The 23,695-nt window shown below is 40.6% G+C and overlaps 1 protein-coding gene across 2 annotated transcripts in view; it reads right to left on the bottom strand.

Annotated features, from left to right (window-relative positions):
• Positions 1-1,146: 1,146 nt before the first annotated feature.
• Positions 1,147-23,695, bottom strand: part of CLYBL (citramalyl-CoA lyase) — a 596,361-nt gene continuing 573,812 nt past the window's right edge. For both annotated transcript variants that reach the window (XM_077482940.1, XM_077482939.1), the window contains one exon: positions 1,147-1,414. In XM_077482940.1, coding sequence (XP_077339066.1) covers positions 1,319-1,414 — 96 coding nt within the window. In that variant the 3' untranslated portion in view covers positions 1,147-1,318. The remainder of the gene's footprint in view (positions 1,415-23,695) is intronic.

The following is a 23,695-nucleotide window of genomic DNA, read 5'->3' as shown; positions in this document are numbered from 1 at the left end:
CCTGCCAATGCTACCTTGGCTGCTGTTAGATGGCACTTTCCATACACAAGTGCCTCTGGGGAGAAATATGTACAGATCCAATGATGATTAAACCTGTCAGCTGAAGGTCTTCTCTAGCTAAAAACTTGCTGACAGTTTGAAAAGCTTAGACGTGTCAACCTTGACCTGAAGTAATCTTTGATCTGGAGAGACCGGTCACTAATTAACAAGGCCCAACCAGCACTTATCTCACATTCACACCTTAGGGTGTCTATCTCAATTTGTTACAATAAAATAAATCTTTCATATATTACGCAATCTATAATGATACAAATGAGGTAACGCCATTGAAACTGTAAGGACACAGATCACGGATTTGTTCAAATAAATCGGGCACAGATGTTAGCAGCTCTTTTTAAAATGTCTAGCTGGCCATCCTAATACCCCAGCTACTTACTGTACACCCTGATTGTATTCGGAGGAAGGATTCCTTTTCTAGCAGCACCTATACAGGGGGATGAATGCTTCTCAGGAAGGGTTACAACTGTGTTTTCTATTTACATGTTTAAATAAACAGAACAGCCTTCCTGTGGAGTGTGTGTAAGGACAGCAGCACTGCCTCTATGTAGGTCATAGAAAGGTTGGTGCATGGTTTAAAACTTTCCATTCTGTTAATTTCTTAAAGAACAGTCCTTGGTGGCTGGGGGTACAAAGGCTCATGATTTAATGAGGGACAGAAACAAAATCTCTGATTGTTGCTGTTTGAAACTTCATTCGAGTCCTTTGGCAACCACAAGTTGATCCTCTGCAGCTTCAATACCCTTTAGCCCTGAATATAAGAGTACACACTGAATAGGGGACAATGGCTGGTTGTTATGTTTATTTACCCTTGCTACAAGCTAGGTTAACCTCTCCAAAACAGCTTTGCTAAGCCAGTTAACAACAAGAAGCATATGACCTGTAGCAGTATCTCCAGTGTCATGTAAATCTGCCTGGAGAGCCTAGAAGTAGAAGCTTGTCCTGCTTTGTTACTCTTATAACTCTACAAGTTTATTGCAGTTCAGCCCTTGTCACACTCTCTTAAAGGCATTTTTACATGTTTATAAGGGGAAAAGTAATGAATGGCAGTGCTAAGGAGGCAAAAGCAAGGAGAAAAAAAAAAACTCATGGATTTGACATTTATTTTAATGAATGCTATACATGTACAGAAAATAAATGCATAACTATTCTGTTATCAATAGACTGAAGCGTCCCTGGTCGCATTTCTCAAGTCTCCCTCCTGGCATGGAAGACGAGTGCTGTATGGAGCGGACTCCTGGCGAGAGCTTCATTTAACACATCATTCGTTCTTGATGGCTCTGGCAAGCGTAACGATGTTCTGTGCCTGCTTAAGCAAGGGCATGTCTATCATGCTCCCATGGAAAGTGAATGCACCCTGCAACACATCAAAAGAAGACATCCACAGATCAGAGCTTAATATGTCTCTTTCTTTACACATAACAACAGCTTACAGGTGATCACAAAGTGCTTTGGGTTCTAAGCACTCACTAGAGCCAGGCCTGCAGGAGAAGGACACTATACACAAGTGACATTCATAGGCCGCTGATGAAATTCACATCTTCACGAAGACAATTCTTTGTGCAGACGTAAAAAGGTAGAGAGCTAGCCACAGACATTGAGATAGTGATATGAATATACATTTTTTTCATCTTAAGAAAGTTCATATGCATGTCTGTTTTTCATCTTTAGAAAATGAAACAACCACACACGATATACATGCAAACATAATTTCTATATTATCTAATAGCATTATATTTGCAAACTATGAACTATAATTTAGGTGGATAAGATGGCTACTGCTTACAAAATGATCTTTAAATCTGACAGGCACTGTCTTATGTCTATAGGTTGGCCTAGAAAGATAATTCAAAGCACATTTTTAAAACCAACTTTAAAGATTAGCTTTCAAGTTATTTTTTTATGGAAATACATGTATACACTCATCATAGCAACACAAACCAATGTAATTTTTTTCTCTTCGCATCAATATATAGTTATATACATAAAAAAGTACAGCTATCCCTAAAACACAAATATGCACCACTAACCATATAATAGACAATATTAAAAAAAAAATATGAAAATGGCTCTATTGTATAAACATAGAAAATCCAAGAAACCAAATAAAAAAATGACAACGCAAAAGCACAAAATAAACCCTTAAAGAAATTATCCCACACACATTAAAAACAATAAAAATATAAAAACACCAATACAACAGGGGGCCAGGCCAAATACGCCACATATTTTGCAGCATAAAGTGAACACCTCAAACTATCATAGACATAGATAGCTTATCTTAACCCAGACTGCATGAGAAAGTGTAGATCTATAAAAGCCTATGTCAGGAGGAGTGATGGTGTGAGCCTTGGATCAGTAAAAAATAGGTTGCTGCAACAGGACAAAGGCAGGGCTGGCCAATGACTGCTGGGTGTACACTGAGTGAACTGCTTCATTAGGAAGCTGTGCTTTTGCGTTTCCATGTTTTTTTTTAGATTGTATACGTTAATACAATAGTGACATTTTTTGTACTTTTTAAAAAAAAATGTACCATCTGCTGTATGGGTATTGGTACAGATTTGTTCAGTGACACTTGCTTTTTTGTAAAAAAAAAAAAAATTATCTATATATACACATATCCTGCATGCTGGGTGGTGCAGGCTCCAGGTGATAATGAATTAATAGTTATATAACACAAAAAAATCCGTCTTACATTTTATGGCTGTTATGTGCTACCCTATGTAGATTTAGACTACAGGCTTTCTATAGTATACCATCAGTTCACAGAAAAATCTGTGTGTTAATTTGTGTTGCACTACTGTGTGCTGACATTCATTAAAGATTGTTTAAGGATTTTACTTTGATGACCAAAATGGTAAATTACAGGTTAATTCTCCCAAAATACAGGACTTTTCACAACACATTGGTATGAACAGGATTTAGAAATAATTGGGCTAAAAAAGTAAAAAAAATGTAGACAATAAATTGTGTGAAAATTAACTTCAATGTTTACTTATTATATTGCTACATAATTTGATAATTAAAGTGAATATTTGAGAAGAGCAAAAAAATAAGTAAAAGGGATTTTAAATGTACCATTCTTAACCCCAAGGAAGTGAATACTTGGTTAAATTTAAAATATCAAATAAATATTTACACAATTTATCCCAAGAATTTTCTTAGCTATAAATTAACCAAAATATATGTTCTCTAGTTTCCAAGCAGAAAAAAGGTAACCTGAGTGATATGTATAATATGTTATTTATTTTTTATTGTCATTTACTTTTATTTTACATTTATTGCATTTTTATAATAAAAGAAATGAACAAATCACACAAAAAAAACAGCAACAATATACAAAAATACAAAACAACAAAGCTTGTAGATGACAAACAATATCATTGTAGCATTTCACGAATGTAGGACAAGTCCTAAAAACTGGAGTTAATTTATATAGAAAAGAATGTGTCATTTTGTGTAAAGATTAAGATGTTAAAGTGAATCTATATTTTTAAATATCCAGTCTTGTCAGATATTATTATTTTGTAGTTCACCTGTAGATGACCAGTACTGTTTTCTCACTCAGGCCAAGCAGTCTGTTTCGTTATATCATTCAGAAAATATGACTAGATTTCCATTGTCTGGAATTTTTTGAAAGTAGAAAGAAGTAACAGTATAAGGCCCCTTTCACACAGGTAGACCATTCAGTTTTTTAGGTGGACAATGCAGGTCTATGGAGCAACGGATGTCAGCGGTGACATATCCGCTGACATCTGATCCGCTCCGATCCGCTGAATCCAGACGGATGGAAACCACCATAGAGGAGAGCAGAGCTCTGACAAGTCCATCTCTTCATAGACATGAACCTGTCATCCACCGACTCAGCGGGGATCAACGGATCGACCTCCCACTGAGCAAGCGGACAGCCCTGTGTCAAAGGGGCCTAAGGGTCATCATATGTGTTATTATCTGGCTATACAATCAACTTTCAATTTACAAAATGTATGAAATATGAGGACCTACCAATTCTATTTAAAAAGTTTCTATCCGATCAGGCAGGTCCTTGCACTGATGTAGTTGTTGGTAGAGCTATAAGAGATTATAAAATGAGATTGTACCATGTAGTGATCTAAAATGTTTGCAATGGGATTGTTCTAGGTTAATTGTATATATCCCAGATTAATTTAAATTGAGATTTTGGTTGTTATGTGGGTTCCCTTAACAATTTATGTTCAAATTTTTGAAGCAGTAAAGCCAAATGTGTGTACAAATATCCAGTTATATATTACATCTGCAACATATTGAACACATTTTTGGATTAAAATGTTGTATGTCTGGAGCTAAGTATATTCTTTACATTACTACTATTCTACTGTTATCTATATTTAATAATGAATTAAATTAGTTAGATATGGTCTAATTCTAACAAGTTTAATGAGATATCTTCATTGAAAATGTTTCAGTTAAAAATTCAACTGGAATAAAAACCTTCAATATGAACAATTGGTAGCTAATGAACTCTTTAGATACTTCTTATTATGTTCTACTGTCTGCCAGTCAATATTTATATTGATGTTCTTTGTGTATGAACATGCTGTAATCTCATGTCTATCTCCATGGTCATTTGTGGTTTTAGCCTTATTACTGAGAAATGTAGTTAAATACAGACAACTTATTTGATTACAGGTGTAGATGGATTACAGGATTTTTAGGTCAAACTGAACAGCCTATTCCCTTTGAACACTGAATATTCATTGAGCTTAGCAAATAAGGTGGAGCTCTGTTAACTTCAACCATCCAATAAAGTACAAGAAAAAGATCTTGATTTTGAATTTTTATTGCACATGATTGGGAGTCCAAAGTAAACATCGCTTTACTTTACTTATTAAGCATTCACTTTTCTAAGTGAACAATCTCTTCTTTAATACATCAGCCTTACTATGTACTACAATTGTCAGCAGGCAATGTTAAATATTACCATGAAGAAAGGTGACTAAAAGTTGTGTTGTTAGTCTTTGCCTTCTCAGAGCTTTCCAAGGACTTTACAGACAAAAACCAACAGCTTGTAGAAAAAGTAGAGATTTCAGCATTGTTTCCGGACCTTGTAGCTTCTTTCAGCAACCTCATCCCTACAGATCTTAATTCAGATTTTTCTTTATTACCCACACATGTCCAGTTGTGACCAGACGAGCAGAAATAAAAGAAAGCAATATAGCCAGAAATTAGAAGAGTTGTGTGTTCCTACTGACTCCACTTACCCTGCTGCCATAGGCACTGACCCATAAGCTCTACTTTACATCAAGCGCAAGATAATACCATATATTCATAACAAGGAATGCTTAGTTAAATGTTCACTTCACTTTGCTCTGTGCTGTGTAAGAAACAATAGTGCCTGCGCTTTCAAGCTCTTCAAATATTGAAAAGCAAGCTAAAAAAAACAGAGGGTGAGACAGTGACAAGGAACATACTAGGGGTGATTTAGTAAGGTAAGGAACCTGAAGCAAAGTTACAAATACAAATATAGTGCTTTGTTGGATGAATAAGACAATCTTTTAAAAGTATTGTCTTGAAAATATTAGTCAATATCAGTGGCGTATCCCACTTTTAAGTACACAATGGGGTTTATTTACTAAAGCTGGAAAGTGCAAAATCAGACTCACTTTTGCATAGAAGCCAATGAGCTTCCAGATTTTATTACCAAAGATTAATTGAACAAGCTGGGGTTAGAAGCTCATTGGTTTCTATGCAGAAGTAAGCCTGATTTGGCACTTTCCAGCTTTAGTAAAGAAACCCCATTGCATACTTAAAAGTGGGGTATGCCTGTAGATATAAAATTGTAAAAAAAAAAAAAAAAAAAAAGTACACTCTGCAAAAGAGCAAGGTCATACTTACCCTGATTAGAACTGTATTGCAAGAAAATAGTGCTGAAAAATCGTCATAATCTGATAAACATTTGGGTGCCTGGGGTGCCTGCTGTGCTCAGTGGTTAATCGGCCAGCCCTTATGTCACTATGTAGTGTTCAGCAAGAGGAACCACAGAGTAAAATGGGGGTCAAGGAATCCAACACTCCCAGAAATGTCAGATTCTGAAGATTCTTTAATACAGTGGAGATCAACAGCATAGGCAGTGGTAGGGGAAGTATAAATACTCTTTTTTTGCAGGTGGCACTTTGTTTTTAATTGTTATTCTTTTTCTATTGACAGTTGATTTAAAACAAAAAGTTACTAAAGATAATAAGAGCCGGTTCACACTGCGGGCGATGCGAGGCGACACGACTTGCCTCGCCTCGATCTGACAAGTCACCCCCGTTCTGTACAATGGAACCGTTCTGAGAGGAGCGACTCGAGTCGCTCCGACTCAGAAAAAAGGTTCCTGTACTACTTTCGGGCGACCTCGGGGCGACTTGCATTGACTTCTATACAGAAGTCATCTGCAAGTTGCCGCTGAGGTTCGCGGCAGGTCGCGGCGAGGCAAGTCGGTGTCGCCTCGCATCGCCTGCAGTGTGAACCGGCCCTGAGTGTGAATGTTATTATGTAGTTTGTCCTGTTTATAATTAAACTAAAATTACATTACTAGTACTGTACAAAGCATGGGAAGTCAAAGGCACATGAAGGTTTTTACTTTAATGCAAAGAACCACTTTAAGTTAATAGATAAAAAAAATGTCAAGATTGAAAATTGTGTGTGGCTGAGAGATAGAGACAAACTACAATATCCGATATTTTCCAGGTGAAACTTTAAAAACCCTTATTGCTCATACATTTTGGGTTAAATAATAGCCCTAGAATTATTCCTTTTACTATGTTTTTTTATTTATTTTATTATATTTACATTTTTAAAACACATTCAATTTTTCAAGCCCCCTATGCGATAGCATATATGAAGGGACAGGTAATCTTTACCTCTTTGGACCTCTGATTCCCCCTTTGCACTCCTTCCAACCAGATTGAGTATATACTGTCAAAAAAAAAAAAAAAAGTCCTCTCACTTGCCAGCTAGCCTGCCACAAACCAAATTACCCTGTCTAACCATTCACGTTAAAACAAGGGGTTTAGTTTTCACACATTTGCAAATACATGCGTAAGCTGCAGAGGCCACTTCATGGCACTTCAGTATTATCTGCAGTCCTAGAGAGTCCTTTAAGAGCCTCCAAAGTTGAAGCACATATATAATAACGGACAAATTAAGGGAAGGTATGCCGGGAGGGAGCACACCCCTTCTTAAAGGAATAGGAGTGGACTGGACACCCAGCAAGAGCACAGTGGCAGTAAAGTTATGCAGCCTTCCATGTGCTCCTTGCTGCATAGGCCAGTTACAGATTGTAGTGGTTGTCATTAATTTTATATTGAGTACAGTGTGTACTTGATCACATTTCCACTCTGTTGCACTGGCCAGGATCTGATAGCTCTGAACTTGGAAGTGCTCAAAGCGGAGGGATTCCAGGTTCATTAACCCCCCTAGCGGTAATCCTGAGTCTGGCTCAGGTTGGGAATTTAATAGCAGGAGCGGTAACCCCGAGCCAGACTCGGGATCGCTTCGCATGATGCAGGGGAGGACGCAGTGAGACTTACTTACCTTGTCCCCTGGATCCAGCGATGTCCGCCGCGCTGTGTGATCGAGCTGTCCTCCGCTCGATTCACAGTGCCGAGTGCCGCCAAGCTCCGTTTCCTGCGATGTTACAGCGCACGGGAGCGGAGAACGGCGGCAAATTCAAAAAAGTAAAAAGACACAGAACACACCCAGCACTGTAATCTTACAGATTACAGTGCTGTATTAAAAAATTACACACACCCTTTGTCCCTAGTGGTCTGTGCAATGCCCTCCATGCACTTTTATATTATAAATACTGTTTTTTCTGCCTGGAATTTGGAGATTGTCCATAGCAACCAAAAAGTGTCCCTTTTTCAGTGTTTTAGGATTTGATTATATTATTGAATATTTTTTATTATTCTTTATTATATTAGAAACTTTATCATACCCGGGATGTCTGCTAGACTCTGGTTTGAAGAGATTTAAGAGCATTATTCCTAAGAATTACAGGACTACAAAATAAAACGCCAGATTTCCATGCAAAATAATTGTACCGCTTTCAGCACCTAATTCCAGACTGAATCATACCACCAGGGAGGTTAATCACAGGCGAGATTGAGAAATGTATTTTTCTCATCCTCTACCCTCTTTTTCTGAATGCAGGCATGAGCAGCCATAAGCTTGTTTACATCTCAGTAATTTTTGAAGTGTATAGACTAATCTGTTTCTGTTTTCTCATTTTTTTTGAAAATGTAAATGCAAAGTGATTTAATGAAACATAATTTACATAGCTAGATGGGCAGTCTACTGAGGAAGTCCTAGAGTTGCTGCTTAGTTTCTATGTCTAACGGACACTTCATATGGAGCTGCATGAGCTGGAGAATACAGACTGTGAATTCCTCCCCTGACTCATACGGCCCAATGAATTCTGAATAACTGACCAATTTACAGTTTATTCAAAGAATAGTGGTAATATCTAACCATACAGGTCATAGTGAGATGGGACTAAAGAAATTAAAAAAAAAGACCTCCAATCAATTCAGTGTGTAGCCAAGCAAAGTGTTCTTAGAACAGAAGGTATTTACATGTCTCATTCCATCAGTCAGATGCACATCCAGAACCACTGGTGTATATTGCAAATACTGTAAAGACCAATATTATAGAGCCATTTAGTCCAAACTGCATACAGCCATTTCCAAGTTTTCTGAACAGTAAGATGTCCTAAAGAACAGCTAAAAGGCGCAGCTGTCCTTGTAAGAATAGGGTCTTGAAGCAGCTTGCAACAATCTATATTTTTTATAATACCTCCTTCCATGTCACATGACCATTTTTACCTTTTTTTTCTTGCTTTTCACTAGACCGTGGAAGGATTATTGAGGAACCAGCATATCACTGCAATAGTGTCCACTCAGAAGTGGTTGACACAGCTTTGCCTAAATGTAAACATTAAAGGGAAAGTAAACTCTCCCACTCTGATGCTTCTTTTCATTTAGTCCATTATATTAAGTAATTATCAAACTATAGCCACTGTAATCCAGCCCAAATCATATATTACTTACTGTTTAAAGAAACTTTAAAGAACTTGTTTCCAGGGGTTAGGCAGCACCATCTTAAGTATTGTTTTTTGAGTTCACAGTGGAGTGTATTTCCACCCTTACATTGAGCACTTCCTGTACTGTTAACCAAGCCTCCTTCTCAATCCAACGTTTCTATGGCAACCCTGCTTCCCTGTTCATAGCTGACTTGTTTTATTTCATAGTATTTACTTGTGCCGATTATCTAGTGTTTGCCTGTGTGAGTCTTATCAGATTCAGCTGATAAAACTGCAGTAATGCTGTCCAATGGCCAGGTTTACACTGCATGTGATTTCACATGGTCATATGGGGCGTAGGAGGAAGCTCTGATTGATTGTGAAGTATCCTGGGATTTCAGTGGTGTGCTGTAGGAAGTCCTGATAATAGATAGACAAATACACAGAGTGTGCCATAAATCATGGGAGATCTGGGCATGCTCAGTGACGTCATTCTAAAGAACAAAAAGGGTTACAACAATACTAAGCAAGTAAGGAGATATCTACAAGCAGTGTTCATTATGTTTTTTTATGCTGATTTACATGGGACAAAGTTGTGGGGGAGAGTTTACAATCACTTTAAAAGAAAGGATAACTAGCTGCTGTGTGCAAGCATGTGTTTGCAATCCAGATCACACTGTACAACATAAGATAATAGTACACATATCAAACTAAAGAATTTTTTTTTGCCAGTATCTTTTAAAGATGGATAAATATTAAGAGTTTAAACAATAGTTGTTTACCATGACACTTGAAAAAGATGTTCATGGCCAAAATTGTAAGAATTATGAAAACAATGAGATCAGCAAAAGTGCTGACTACAAACCCTGGAATATGTTTTTTGTAACACCATTAATTAGCCTGCATTTTTGTAATGCTGGTACAGCGTTCTAACAACTATCCATCTTGATTCAGAGAAACCGTATGAGATCGAATATTCATGCCCTGAAAGTTCCTTGTAACCAGCATTCAGCCTGGTGATCAGGTTTTAGGATGAAGATGTGGGGGAGCATATGTTTCTGTGCGATAACCGTCTTTGATCTGTCTTTTTGCTTTTTTCTTTCCCCTAATGCAGCAAGCCAGTTAGTGAACAGGCTTTAAGCAATCTAAAATCTTCTTAATTGTGCTTGTCAAAGAAGAAGGTATACCACATATCCATTATTATAAGGAACTAATTTTATTCATTTTCAAAGTGGGTTCTCTGCTAAATATATCTAAATGCAGCTTGTCACTCGGGTGATGGAAAAATTAAACAAAATGTGTGTATGTGATCTACAATGATTCTATGTACAGTGAAATTCAGTTTTTCAAGTTAAAAACATTTTGTAGAAAAAGAATGAAAATGCAAATCTAGCCAGCTGTTGTCAAAGACAACCACTAAATTCAAGCTGGCTGATGAACAGGGCTAGAAACTCCATAGACAAAAACCAGGATATACTCAAACATGCTGAGAGTAATAGGAAGTATATAACCACTATCTAATGAAAAAGTTGTAGAAGTCTTAAAAAGTCTTAAAGTCAATAACAATCTAATACAAAGCAAAGTAGAAGGAAAGTTTTGGGGGTCTGTACACTATAGGGACTGAAGGTTTTGTACTCATTACCATGAAATAATTCTAATGAAAATATGGTGGAATTCAAACAGTGACTGAAAAGATTAATAAATAAGGCCCAAAAACAATCTAGAAAAAGATTTGAAGTACACTTCTTTAACCTTTCTTAGGAAGTTTTTTTGTGTGTTCTTATGAGTTCAATTATCTGTAAAATAATTTTCAGCTTAATTTCTTAATTTATTTCTTTATTAGTTTCCATTGCACTGGCATACAGCATATGTGTACATGTGCAAACAAAATCCTCTGAAGATACAATACAGTCTTCTATCTTTGCTTATGGAAAACAAAAATGTAGCTTCTAACTGTCCCTGATTTTGAGGGACTGTTGCCCTGTCACTCTCTCCTCCTCATTTGTCCCTCATTTTCATCTGCTCTATAAAGTTGTATATAAAAAGCACTTTTTATCTTTCAAAAAGTTTTTCCCAGTGTTAAACGTTGCATCCAATTTCGAAATTGCTGTATTTGTAAATGTCAAACGCCAGTATAAAGGAATACCGTATATACTCGAGTATAGGCCGACCCGAGTATAAGCCGAGGCCCCCAATTTACCCCCAAAAAACTGGGAAACCTATTGACTCGTGTATAAGCCGAGGGTGAGATATGCCTGTCCATCCCTGTGTGTGTGTCCATCCATCCATCCATCCCTGTGTGTGTGTCCATCCATCCATCCATCCATCCCTGTGTGTGTGTCCATCCCTGTGTGTGTGTCCATCCATGTGTGTGTGTGTGTGTGTGTCCATCCATGTGTGTGTGTGTGTGTGTGTGTGTGTGTGTGTGTGTGTGTGTGTGTGTGAGGCCTTGTGTGTCCAGCCTACCTGTGTCCCCAGCCTCCGTCCGGTCCCGAGCCTCCGTCCGGTCCCGAGCCTCCGTCCGGTCCCGTCCTGTCCCGAGCCGAGCCTCCGTCCGGTCCGGTCCCGTCCCGTCCCGAGCCTCCGTCCGGTCCCGTCCTGTCCCGAGCCGAGCCTCCGTCCGGTCCGGTCCCGTCCCGTCCCGAGACTCCGTCCGGTCCCGTCCCGTCCCGAGCCGAGCCGAGCCTCCGTCCGGTCCCGTCCCAGGATCACCGCTCTTCGTCGGCGCCCATTTTCCTGTTCAAATGCCGCGCCTCCCTGTCTGTGATAGGCGGAACACAATTTCCCAGCAGTCTGTGTTCCGCCTATCACGGCCATCCTTTCATCCTCGTCCGTAGTACGAGGATGAGCGGATGTCCGTGATAGGCGGAACACAGGCTGCTGGGAAATTCAGTGTTCCGCCTATCACAGGCGAAGGCGGCGCCGGAGGCGCGGCTTTTGAATTCTAGAATGGCCGCTGTCTGTCTGCTCGACACGCTGATCGAGCGGGCAGACAGCGATGACTCGAGTATAAGCCGAGGGGGGCACTTTCAGCCTCAAAAAAGAGGCTGAAAATCTCGGCTTATACTCGAGTATATACGGTAGTAGGGGTAAAAAAACAAAACAAAAAAAACAACACATTTTTTTTTGTAGAACTCTCCTTTAAGAGGCCATGGCCCGGGGTGTATCCTTTGTCTACATACTTTTGCTAACAGGTGTCCCTAATTCCCATCTCAAAAAGTTGGGAGGTATGCAAATATAGTATGCCATGGAAATAGATGTCACTGATTTGCTATACTGACTAACAAGCTCTGCCCTAACTTGTTTGCCCTTCCAAAATCTAAAAGAAAATCAGAATCAGGTAGTGATTTAAAGAAACAATTGCTAAAAACCTTGCAAAACAAAGCATATTTTTTGCTTAAAGCGGAGGTCCACCCTAAAGTGGACCTTCCACTCATTGGAATCCTCCCCCCCTCCGGCGCCACAATTGGCACCTTTCAGGGGGGAGGGGGGTGCAGGTACCTGTACAGTACAGGTATCTGAACCCACTTACGGGATAGCTCTCTGCGGAAAGGGGCGTAGATTACGCCCCTTTCCGAAAGTCCCCCGCTGCCTGCTGGGAAACACACAGATCCCAGAGGCAGCGGGTCCATCCTTATTGCGCAGCGCGACTCGCGCATGCGCAGTAGGGAACCGGGAAATGAAGCCGAAAGGCTCCACTTCCTGATTCCCATACCCAAGATGGCGGCGGCAGCACCCGAGAGACGATCGAGAGATCGGCTTCGGGTGCCGACATCGCGGGCGCGCTGGACAGGTAAGTGTAACTATTTTAAAAGTCAGCAGCTGCAGTGTTTGTAGCTGCTGGCTTTTAAAAAAAAAAAAACACGGACTCTCGCTTTAAACAAGTTTAACTTCAGAAATAAAATGTGCCATTCAAACCCTATAATAAAACTTGAAATAAAGACCAGAGTACCAGAACTGGATACATTTTATCTTTCATTGTATTTGTACATGTATCTAATGCCCAAAAATATATTCAGTTTGCTAATCCAGGCAATTCATGACTTTATCCTAGTACACACTTATGTATGTTTGTTTGACTATTGTTGTTTATTGTTCTGATCATGCACAATCTTTTGTATCTATGCTCATAACTTTTGTCAATTAGTGATTACAATCATATGGTTTTCACAAACCTGCTTCATCTAACTGCAGTTTTTGCTGTATCCCTAAGGCCCCTTTCACACATGCGGCCCATTTGTCCGTTTTTCATCCATCTGCCCTATTTTTCTTCCGTTAAAAAAACGTATCGGATGAAAAACAGATGTAAATGGACAAATGGTCTGTTTTTGCATGAAAAAATGGGAAAAACTAATGAAAAATGGATGATCAACTGATAAAAAACGAATGGCAAACTGATGTGAACTTCATCCAATTTTTTCTTTTAAAAAACGTGACTGAACTGATAAAATGAACGGTCTGCATGTGTGAAAAGGGCCTAAATAAATGTTCTTGAGCTTCATTCATCAAGTTATGAAAGGATTTCTGGTGTGCTAAAGTGGCCTCTCAAGCGATACACATGGGATAATTAGCGATGAGCAAAGTGCCCTGGATTCAGTTTGAGAAGGGTTGGCCGAACTTTAAAGAAGTTCGGATGTTGAACCCGAACCGTATTGAAATCAATAGGAGCCAAATATGTCAAATTAAAAAAATGAAAGTTTTCTGCGGTAATAGGTCAGGGGCTATCAAAAAATAGTATGGGGGGGGGGGGGGACTAGACCATGTACCAATGCAAATACATTTTTTTTTTATAAATTCCACGTGGCCGGAAGCAATTCATTTTTTTAGCAGTGATACCTACAAAGAGAAAAAATAGTTTTAAATTCATGGAAAATGAAAAATTACCCCAGAGGTCTCCCAAAATACAGAGTAAACCCTCCAGTGAGGTCTGTGTGATTTTTTTTTTTTTTTTTAAAGAAGCCAACAATAAAGTTTTATTGCCGGAAATTTCATTTATGTCATTTTTTTCTTTGTAAATGTCACTTTTGCTGTAGCACATCTTACAGCAAAAATAAAACAATTGCATAGAGACTACCACAAAATACATTCTATACCCCTTAAAGCTTGTATGGATTTTAAGGTGGATTGGAAAAGAACAAAGGAAAAAAATGTAGGAAGTTCCCTTAACCACTTACAGACCGGACCATTTTGCTGGTCGAAGACCAGACCACTTTTTGCAATTCGACACTGCGTCGCTTTAACTGACAATTGCGCGGTCATGCGATGTGGCTCCCAAACAAAATTGACGTTCTTTTTTTCCCACAAATAGAGCTTTCTTTTGGTGGTATTTGATCACCCCTGCGGTTTTTATTTTTTGCGCTATAAATAAAAATAGAGCGACAATTTTGAAAAAAACTCATTATTTTTTACTTTTTGTTATAATAAATATCCCCCAAAAATATATAAAAAAAAACATTTTTTCCCCTCAGTTTAGGCCGATACGTATTCTTCTACATATTTTTGGTAAAAAAAAAAAACGCAATTAGCGATTATTGATTGGTTTACACAAAAGTTATAGCGTTTACAAAATAGGGATAGTTTTATGGCATTTTTATTAATAATTTTTTTTTATTTTATTTTTTACTAGTAATGGCGGCGATCAGCAATTTTTAACATTGCGGCGGACACATCGAACATTTTTGACACATTTTTGGGACCATTGTCATTTATACAGTAATCACTGCTATATAAATGCAGTGATTCCTGTGTAAATGACACTGGAAGTGAAGGGGTTAACCAGTGGGTGGCAGTGTAGGGGTTAAGTGTTCCTAGGGGTGTGTTACTAACTGTGGGGGGGCTGGGCTTTCATTTAGTGAACACTGATCTCTGCTCCAATCACATGGAGCAGAGATCAGCATCACTAGTTGCTAGGCAGAATGGAGAAATGCTGTTTACACAGCATTTCCTCCATTCAGCCGCCCCGTGAGACGATCGCGGGTATGCCCACGGCGATCAAGTCCACGGGACCCGCGACCGGACTCACGGGGGTCCCGACCGGCACATGATGGCAGGGCGGTATTGAAGATTGGACGTACCTGTACGCCAATATGCCTGCCCGTGCCATTCTGCCAACGTACATCGGCGTGCGCCGGTCAGGAACCAGTTAAACATGTTTACCCTTTAATATTAAGGGAGCCCTGGATACCATCCCTTCCTCTACAATGTCCTCTGATGTAGATCTATTATCAACCATGACACCGCCCCCACCGCTGGACCCAAAGAAAGAAAAAAAAAAGCTCAGTCTGCGACAAAGGCTAACCACCATTTGCTCTGCCATCTGACAGTTCTTAAATATGTAAGAGGTGGAGCCACCTGGCGATCTCACCTGGTGGCACTGTCCCGTGAGACATCACTGATCGGTGAATGCTGAGTTGGTGATGTCACATGAGGGGGGTTCCGCCAGGTGATGTCGCCAGTTGACCCCACCCCTTACCTATTTAAGAACGGTCAGATGCTGGAGCAGGCAGATGGCGGTTAGCCTTTGTTGCGGTTGGAGTGTGTTTTTTTTCTTTTTTTGGGTCCGACGTTGGCATCTGCGTCGTGATTGACAATTGATCTACATCAAGGGACATCGTTTTTTATTTTTAATAAAGGAATTATCAAAAACAGTGTGTGTTTTTATTTCTTTTTGACATTTTTTTTGGTGAATGGGTAGGGGTACTATGTACCTCTTACTCATTCACATGGGGGAGGGGGCAGGATCTGGGGGCCCCCTTGTTAAAGTGGCCTTCCAGATTCCAATAAGCCCGCTGCCCGCAGACCCCCACAGGTTGTGGGGAAGAGGCCCTTTTCCCCATTAACATGCTTTGGAGTGGGGGGCTCTGCACCAATGGATGCCCCAATGTTGAGGCCATGTTGCCTGGTATGGTTCAGGAGAAGAAGTCCACTCACTCACCAACCTTTTCTGGCCTGCCAGGCTGCATGCTCGAATAAGGGTCTGGTATGGATTGTTGGGCGCTCTGCGGGCAAACATTCCACGATGGCACCGCAAATTTTGGTGCTCACTGAACGGGAGATGTTCGGGCCGAACTTTTGCTTGGCTCGAACTGTTCGCCCAACTTAACTTGAGCATGCCTTAATGGTTTACAATGGGTTTGTACCTGTTTTTACTATATATATTGTAGAAAGGAAAACCACGCTTGAGTAAAACAACAAAAAAAGAAATGTACAATACTCTAAAATGAAGGCCGCAGCTATAAGTGAGATACACACACCCAAAAGCAATAGAAAAATTTCAAAAGCTGGTGGTTACACTCACAAAGATGCACACAGGTGCCCATCACCAGAAAGTGAGTGCGCTTACCAGATGGAAGCTTAATAAAAGCGTTGTATGCAAATCCTCAGTATCCTCCTCCTTATAACTTGTATTCATGGATCAGCTAACCACAGTGAAAGGCAGCATTCACATAAATATGTATCTCATTCAGCGATCACAAAAAGTGCTATCAATGGCTCCAAAAAGAAGAGGAAACCCACATAGTGTAACACCGTTTGGTAAATTTATTTTAAAACATAGATAATGCACTTACATGAGCATCCATTCAGATACAGCATGCAAAATAAAACATAGAAAGTCGGCTGGCATTCGGGAGCCCGTCCTCCCTTTCTACAACGTGATGGCGTCACTGCGTGCCCTCTCAGGCGCGTTTCGTCATAAATGACGTTGTCATGAATACAAGTTATAAGGAGGAGGATACTGAGGATTTGCATACAACGCTTTGATTAAGCTTCCATCTGGTAAGCGCACTCACTTTCTGGTGATGGGCCCCTGTGTGCATCTTTGTGAGTGTAACCACCATGGTGTTCTGATAAAGGATCACAACTGAGGATTGTTTATGGACTTTTGATGAACTTTGCTCGTTTTCTTCCTCTCCAATTGGGAAATCACAATATTTGCTATTCTTCTTATTTAATGCATAGTGAATGTGATATTTACTTATAACTTTTATATTTTCCTATTTTATTTGGGTAGCTAAATATAGACCATTTTCTTTGTTGGCGCAGCTTTTGATATATATTGTAGGCTGGACAAAAAAAATACAACTTTTTTTTTTGTAAAGTCAAGTAAATATAAAATATTGCATGTTAAAATGACTTGGTCTTCTATCCAGCCATCAGATGTAACTCCAATCTCCTTTTCATATATTCAGCAATATCAACTTTCAGCTGAATGTTTACAGAACTCGAATGAGTCATAGGAACAATGTCACTTCTTATCAGGCATTTCACTTCAAGGATTTAATCAGACATAGGATGCTTTAAAGCAGGCTGTCTCTTTAGCTAACCCATGGTGTTTTGGGAATACAGTGTCATGTAATAAATATTTTTTTGTAAAAAGATTATATATACAAATAAAAGATATAAAACAACAGTTTAAAATTGATACACTTAGAAACAATAGGCTCAAAACATTTATAATGCTACTGCAGCTTGATGAATGATGTATTTATTATTTCATTCACAGTAAAAAAAAAATCCAGGTAGCATGTTAAATCAATCAGTGCACCTTTCCAGAATGTTTACTTAGTTTACCAGTGGGGATAAAAATGGGAGGTGTTATTTCTGACCTGGTGTTTCAGCTTCAGAACCAGCATCCTGATCCTGGCTTCACTACCTAGCGGTTCAGTGACCCAGTGTGTAGTGAAACTTTTATTGTGATGACTTGCCTTTGGCGTGCACTTTGAACAGACAGGAGAGAATTTCCGGTGTTCTATTGGATAGTGACCGCTATCGAGAAGTGCCCGGGATGTACTGTGCATGCACCGTACGGAGCAGCACAACAGCTGATTTTAAGTTCAGCTGTTGTGACGTCGAGAGGTCGCCTGCGCACAATAGCCGATGGAAGAAATTTTTCTGTCAGATTGTGCCTGTCGCTGGGAGACGTGTTCATGTCAGTGAGGAGTGGATTTGTACATGTTGGCTGCTGATTTGTAACCACTTAAGGACCAAGCCTCTTTTTGAGATTTGTTGTTTACAAGTTAAAAACAGATTTTTTGATAGAAAATTACTTGGAACCCCCAAACATTATACATTTTTTTCTAACACCCTAAAGAATAAAATGGCGGTAATTTCAATACTTTCTGTCACACTGTATTTGTGCAGCAGCCTTACAAGTGCACTTTTTTGGGAAAAAATAAAATTTTTGAATTAAATAATAAGAGAACAGAAAAGTTAGCCCAATTTTTTTTATATTGTTAAAGATAATGTTATGCCAAGTAAATTGATACCCAACATGTCACGCTTCAAAATTGCGCCCGCTCGTGGAATGGCGAAAAAACTTTTACCCTTAAAAATCTCCATAGGCGACATTTAAAAAAATCTACAGGTTATAAGGAGATCTAGGGCTATAATAATTGCTCTCACTCTACTGACCGTGGCGATACCTCACATGTGTGGTTTAAACAGCTATGGGCGGAAGTGATGTTTTGATGTCTCTTCCTCCCTGCAATGGTATGGAGACGGGTGGGGGCCATCTTCCCCTCATTCATCTCCATACCCAGCAAGGAAGAGGATCCGATAGCCTCCGACACTGCCGATGGGTCCAGTAAGCGGCGGAGGGCACCAGAGTGCATCGGGAGGGGTGCCCTCTCCTGCTGCCGATGAAAGTGATCTTACGGAGAATCTGCTACAGAGACCACTATTATCGGAAACCGGACTGCCGGCCGAAGAAAAGAAAAGGATACTGGGGTTATGGTCGCTAGCTGCTGCCATAACGACGATATTCCTCTTCAAAGTTAGGATATATATCGGCGTGCGAAAATGATGGGCGGTGCTGCAAAGATGGGGGTGAATTTTACAAATTTGACAAGTGCTGCAAAACTAATTTTATTCTGCTATTTTTCCTGGACACTTGCGGGCCGTGCCCATCTTTTAAAAATCTGCACCCAACGTACAAATTCGCCCCTCACCAACATGAGGCATCGTTTAAAAATCTGCCCCCATCTTTTCACTGCTCATAATTTTACAATCTGCCCCAACATGTACAAATCCACCCCTCAATCGTAAAAACAGCTGTTGTGCTGTTCCGTAAGGAGCATGAGCAGTATATCCTAGGCGCTTCTCGATAGCGGGCATTATACGACAGAACACCGGCACAATATTCTTAGCCCTTGTGCACACGGTCGGAGATTCCGACAACCAAATCCGTCAGAGTAATTCCGACGGATTAATTACAGAAGAGGTCCGGAAGTGATGTTGCACACACGGTCAGACTAAGTTGTCGGACAATCCGATTGTACATAACGTGATGACTTTATTTAATTACGACGGGACTATGTTTAGGCTAGTAGCCAATAGCTTTGGTCTAGGAATTTGATCTGAGCATGCGTGGCACTTTGTCCGTCGGAGTAGGCTACACATGATCGGAGTATGTCCGATAGGAGCATTTTTAATTTAAATTTTACCGGCAAGTTGGAAAACTTGGTCCGTCGGCTATTCCGACGGAAACAGTCCGATGCAGACCACACACAGTCGGAATATCCGACAAAACGGTCCGATAGGAAAGATTCTGACGGAATCTCCGACCGTGTGTACAAGGGCTAACAGGTTCCTTTCTAATATGCGGCTTCTATCAACCAACATCATGTCACTAACCAAGAAGGCACAGCAGTGCCTATATTTTTTCCGCCGCCTTAAAAAAGCCAGTCTCCCTTCACCCATCCTTACTGCATTCTATAGGGGGAACCTTTGAAAGTGTGCTGACCAGCTGCATCATTGTCTGGTATGAGAACTGCAGTTCTGCTGACCGCAAGACCCTGCAGTGGCTAGTGAAGACGACTGAAAAGATTATTGGTGTCTCTCTCCCCTCCATCCTGGAATTCTCCATACACGATGCTCCAGCAAAGCTATTGGTCTCGTGAAGGATCCTACCCATCCCTCCCACAGTCTCTTCCAGCTCTTGCCATCAGGTAGAAGGTACCGGAGTATCAAAGCCCAGGCTGTCAGACTGCTAAACAGTTTTTACCCCAAGGCTGTGAGAGCCCTCAACTCCAATCTTCTTTGAAACCTCTTCTACAACCTATGTATTGTGACCAGGAATGTCTCACTTCCCCTCCTTTTTACTCTTTAATATGCATTAGACACTTTTATAAACATTTGCTGCTACAAAGACTTTTAGAAATATACAGTATATGTCAGAACATAGTGCTGACATATGTATATGTTTATAATTTATAATTTTTTTATGACAATCTGAACCAATTAAAAGCTATCGTCCATTCAAATTCTTTTATTGCCCCATGTGCTTCAGGAAAAGTCCCGTCAATTGTTTTATTTTATATTATTTTTTTAAGTTCTTAACTGTGTTTTTATTCTTTGTATATTTAGAATTATGTTTAACTCATATGTAGCACCATGGCCCTGTGAGATTCGACATTTTGTTCTACTGTATGTGCTCAGGTGTAAGCTTGACTTGACTATGAAAATGTTACTAAAGCCCTGTTTCAGCTTTGTCTTTCAAGGTAGGTTTAAATCTAATAGATGGCTGTAAAAAACATTTCATATTATTTTGCATACTGCCTTCAGATTCCACCTTTAACTGTACTGCAACTGATTCATTGTTTTAAATGTGCTTAATGGTAATCTATGCTGCCTTCAAATTCTTTACCTCTGTCCATATCACTGTGATGTTCATTTTTCTTTCTAATTGTCTATACCTAAATTATGAGCTGTTCTTATCTTTATAACCGTGACATGCTCTCTTGCTGTGTCTTGTGTCTTGTAGTCTGCCTTAGGTGTGAGAAGTTTGTTCCGTTAGCCATGTGTTCCTCCTATGCAATCTTGACTAATTAATTAGCAATACCCCCACCCAACTCCACCCAAGGAATGCACAGCCAGGGGTTTGCATCGGCAACTATAATCTTGGATAAAGTATTCATATTGGATTAAACATTACACTTTGGCCCAGCACTTCAGCGAATGCACAAAGTGAAAATCCACAACAGACAATAGGTGACCCGATTCCCTATATAACCTTTTCATCTCTCAAAAAGGCTGCCTCTCAATCTCACCGTCTGTACCATGCACTCCCTACTTTTCCTTCTCACAGTTGCATCCTCTCTCCTTCACCCATCTTCTCCACCCCACAGCTTATATATATCACCCTCACTCCTGCCTTCTCCTTATTACTACACGCATCAGCTCCTGCTAATTATTAACCAATATACCAATAAAACCTCCAGGACACTGGGACATGTCCCCCCACATAAGTCACACTCCCATATCACCTCTCTCACCCTTCTGCTTCTCCTAACTCCTGGAGATATTTCCCCAAATCCTGGACCACCATCATTTACCTTCGCCCAACATACCCGTCACCCCCTATCCTCTGATAGCAGCCACAATCCACACAATCTCATTTCTATTCCAGTTCTGCCGAGAACTAGCCTCTCCTTCTCCTCTCTTGGAATGCCCACTCTGTTTGTAACAAACTCACCACCGTCCATGACCTTTATCACAAACTCCCTGAACCTACTTGAAATTACTGAGACCTGGCTTCAAGAATCTGACTTTCCTTTTCCTGCTGCCCTCTCCTATGGTAACCTCCTGTGGACTCACTCTTCCAGGCTTAATGGACGGAAAGGAGGTGGTGTTGAAATCCTCCTATCCCCTCAAAGCACTTTTCAGGTTCATCCACCCCCGTCTCTGTCCCTTTCATCATTTGAAGCTCACTGTATTTGTCTATTTTCTCCAGTTTCATTGAGAATTGCTGTGATCTATTGGCCTCCTGGACCGGTATCAAGCTTCCTTGACTACTTCTCTGCCTGGCTACCCTCTTCTTCTGAAATGCCAACAATCATTCTGCAACATCCCTGTTAATCTTAACACTCCCGCTACTTCTAAACTCCTCTTTTGACCTAAAACAATGGACACATGCTTCGACTCACTCTGATGGCAACTGCCTTGACCTCAAATTTGTCTCCTACCTATGCACTCCACACAAGCTCTCCAATCTTCCTTTTCCTCTCTCTGATCACCACCTTATTAGCTTTACTCTCTCCTTATCTTCCTCCTCCTTGCCTTCCAACTACCAAACTATTACCCATTGAAACCTTTACCATTTTAACCCTTCTCTTCTTTTTTCTGCTACAGATTGTCTCTATAACAAAATTTCATCCTTGTCCTGCCCCAACCTGGCCACTTCTGTATACAACAGTCAACTGTCATCCACCCTGGATACTTTGCCCCCCCCCCTTACTACACATAGAATCAGGCCCCGACAGCTACAACCCTGGCAGACAGACAATACCAGAAGCCTCAAAAAACGTAGCTGTGCTCTTGAGCGTCTGTGGTTGTTAGGACCTGGGCTTGAACCTGGGACCTCTGGTGTGTCTGGCAGTGACTCTGCTTGCTGAGCCACCTGGAATGCTGGACAGTTCCTTGGACAGTTCCTTGGACAGTTCCTTGGACAGTTCCTTGGACAATTCCTTTAGTGATCATGTCTTGAATCTTGTTTGCCTTGAACCTTGAACCCTTTGCTCCTCCCATGAACTTCCTATACAAGCCATGTCTCTGCACTTCCTCCTTGCCAGAATATTGTGCCTTTACCAGCCAATATCTTGCTTCTATCTCTCCTGCTGCCGACCGTATCCTTGCTACCTTTCGTTACCGACATTTGGCTTGCTCCTGGACTACGCTTCTGCTGAATCCCAACCTGCAACTATTGGTTACCGACTTTTGGCTTGTTTCTCAACTACGCTTCTGCTTGATCTCTACCTGCTATATCTGCTACCAGACCCCCGGCTTGCTCACCTCCTGGTGGGGCTATCCTGAGGACCGCGACCTGGCACTAACACGCAGCCAAGCCCATCTCCACCTTTGGTAGCTCTGGTGAATACCGGTTAGTGCTTAGACCCCGCACCTCAGGTGAACCCGTGCCATCAGCCAGGGTGACCTGTGTGAATATCTGCTCTGCTGCTATAGCTATTGGTCTCTGAGCCTGACTCCAGATCGTGACAGAATATTCTGGCCAAAAACATGGAGGCCGTTGTAGCAGCTGCCGTGGCTCCTCTCAGGGTTCAAATCGCTGAGTTACAGGCATTTGGTGTTGACTACCAGGAAAAATTTTCTGAGTTACAAATTGAAATGAAAGGTCTACAAGAGGAAATCCTTGATCTACACAAACAATTGCGGGATTTTCATGCCCGAGATACTGCTGCCATAGAAATTAATGCACGAATGCCCCTACCACTCAAGTTTAGCGGAGACCGCCGCCATTATAGAGGATTCCTTAATCAATGTCGTATATACTTTCAGATGCAACCTGCTGCATTCACTTTTGACAGGAAAAAGGTGCTGTTTATTATCAACCTCCTGACTGAGGAAGCCTTAGCCTGGGCCTCCCCTTATGTGGAGAAAGATGATGTCATCCTGGATAATTTTGATTCTTTTGTGACTGCGATGAACCAAGTTTTCGATGATCCTAACCGCTGTGCTACTGCTGAGGCAAAATTGCACAATTTACGTCAGGGAAGACGCTCTGTTGCAGAGTACACAACTGAATTCCGACGTTGGATCTCAGATACCAATTGGAATCCAGCAGCACAGAAGAGTCAGTTC

This window comes from Lithobates pipiens, unplaced genomic scaffold (genome assembly GCF_037356315.1).
Source record: "Lithobates pipiens isolate NorthernLeopardFrog02 unplaced genomic scaffold, aLitPip1_a1.2 Scaffold_16, whole genome shotgun sequence".
Lineage (NCBI taxonomy): Eukaryota > Metazoa > Chordata > Amphibia > Anura > Ranidae > Lithobates > Lithobates pipiens.
Note: the sequence above shows the minus strand (reverse complement) of the source record. Positions and strands in the feature narration are given on the sequence as shown.